The sequence below is a fragment of the Sprattus sprattus genome (genome assembly GCF_963457725.1).
Source record: "Sprattus sprattus genome assembly, chromosome: 15".
Taxonomy (NCBI): Eukaryota; Metazoa; Chordata; class Actinopteri; order Clupeiformes; family Clupeidae; genus Sprattus; species Sprattus sprattus.
This window is the reverse complement of record NC_137913.1, coordinates 9,578,541-9,579,276: the sequence shown is the minus strand read 5'-3', so window position 1 is coordinate 9,579,276 and position 736 is coordinate 9,578,541. Positions and strand designations below refer to the sequence as shown.

The 736-nt window shown below is 45.9% G+C and overlaps 1 protein-coding gene across 2 annotated transcripts in view; it reads right to left on the bottom strand.

Annotated features, from left to right (window-relative positions):
- Positions 1–386, bottom strand: part of lmx1bb (LIM homeobox transcription factor 1, beta b) — a gene marked incomplete at both ends in the record, with an annotated part of 76,603 nt that extends 76,217 nt beyond the window's left edge. For both annotated transcript variants that reach the window (XM_080852116.1, XM_080852117.1), the window contains one exon: positions 317–386. In XM_080852116.1, coding sequence (XP_080708242.1) covers positions 317–386 — 70 coding nt within the window. The remainder of the gene's footprint in view (positions 1–316) is intronic.
- Between the last annotated feature and the right edge of the window lie 350 nt (positions 387–736).

Here is a 736-nt window from a genome sequence, read left to right as displayed (position 1 = left end):
AAGGTGATTTCTAATTTACTTTAGACTTGGGACAACCGAGAGTCCTGCCATATTTTTGCCTTGTGGATGTGCGTGCAGACAAGGGGCTGCTTGGCCGCTAATGAGTCATGAGGAGGACGCAGAAGTGTGGAGCAAAACTGATAACTTAATGCAAAGGAATGGACCGCAATGCAAATGCCGTTCTTTGTGTGTTTCTCACGTAAAGCGACACAATCTGCAAACACTCGCCTCTGTGTGCAAAGCTCGCTGACATGGAAGTATCTGCAGAGCCCAGCTAGAGTTGAAGCCGAATCAGAGGAGAGAGAGGCAGCCTTACCCAACATGACGCCCAGAGTGGCCGGACCCGACCGTAAAGGGTGATCCTCGAGCTTTATACCGTCCAACATCATAGAAAAGCTCGACCTAGTCCCTGCAGAAATGCACCGTGACTTGAGACCTGATGACACACGCATGAGAGTATTTCTGTAAGACCACTGTGCTCAAAATCCCAAATAAAAACATTTATTTTCCACCCAAAGGAGTACATTTATTTTGCAGGTATTTAACATTTGTAGATTTCAAAAGTCAACATGACAACCCCCGCTGTCAGACACTACAATATAATAAAGGGATAGTAAACTTAATAAACACTTTATCACCTGTTAGTTGCAGTGATTTTGCACGCCGTTTCCCTCTGCAGCACTGGCTTACTATCTCAACACACACCCAACTGTAGCGGCTGCAACTTATCGGGGCT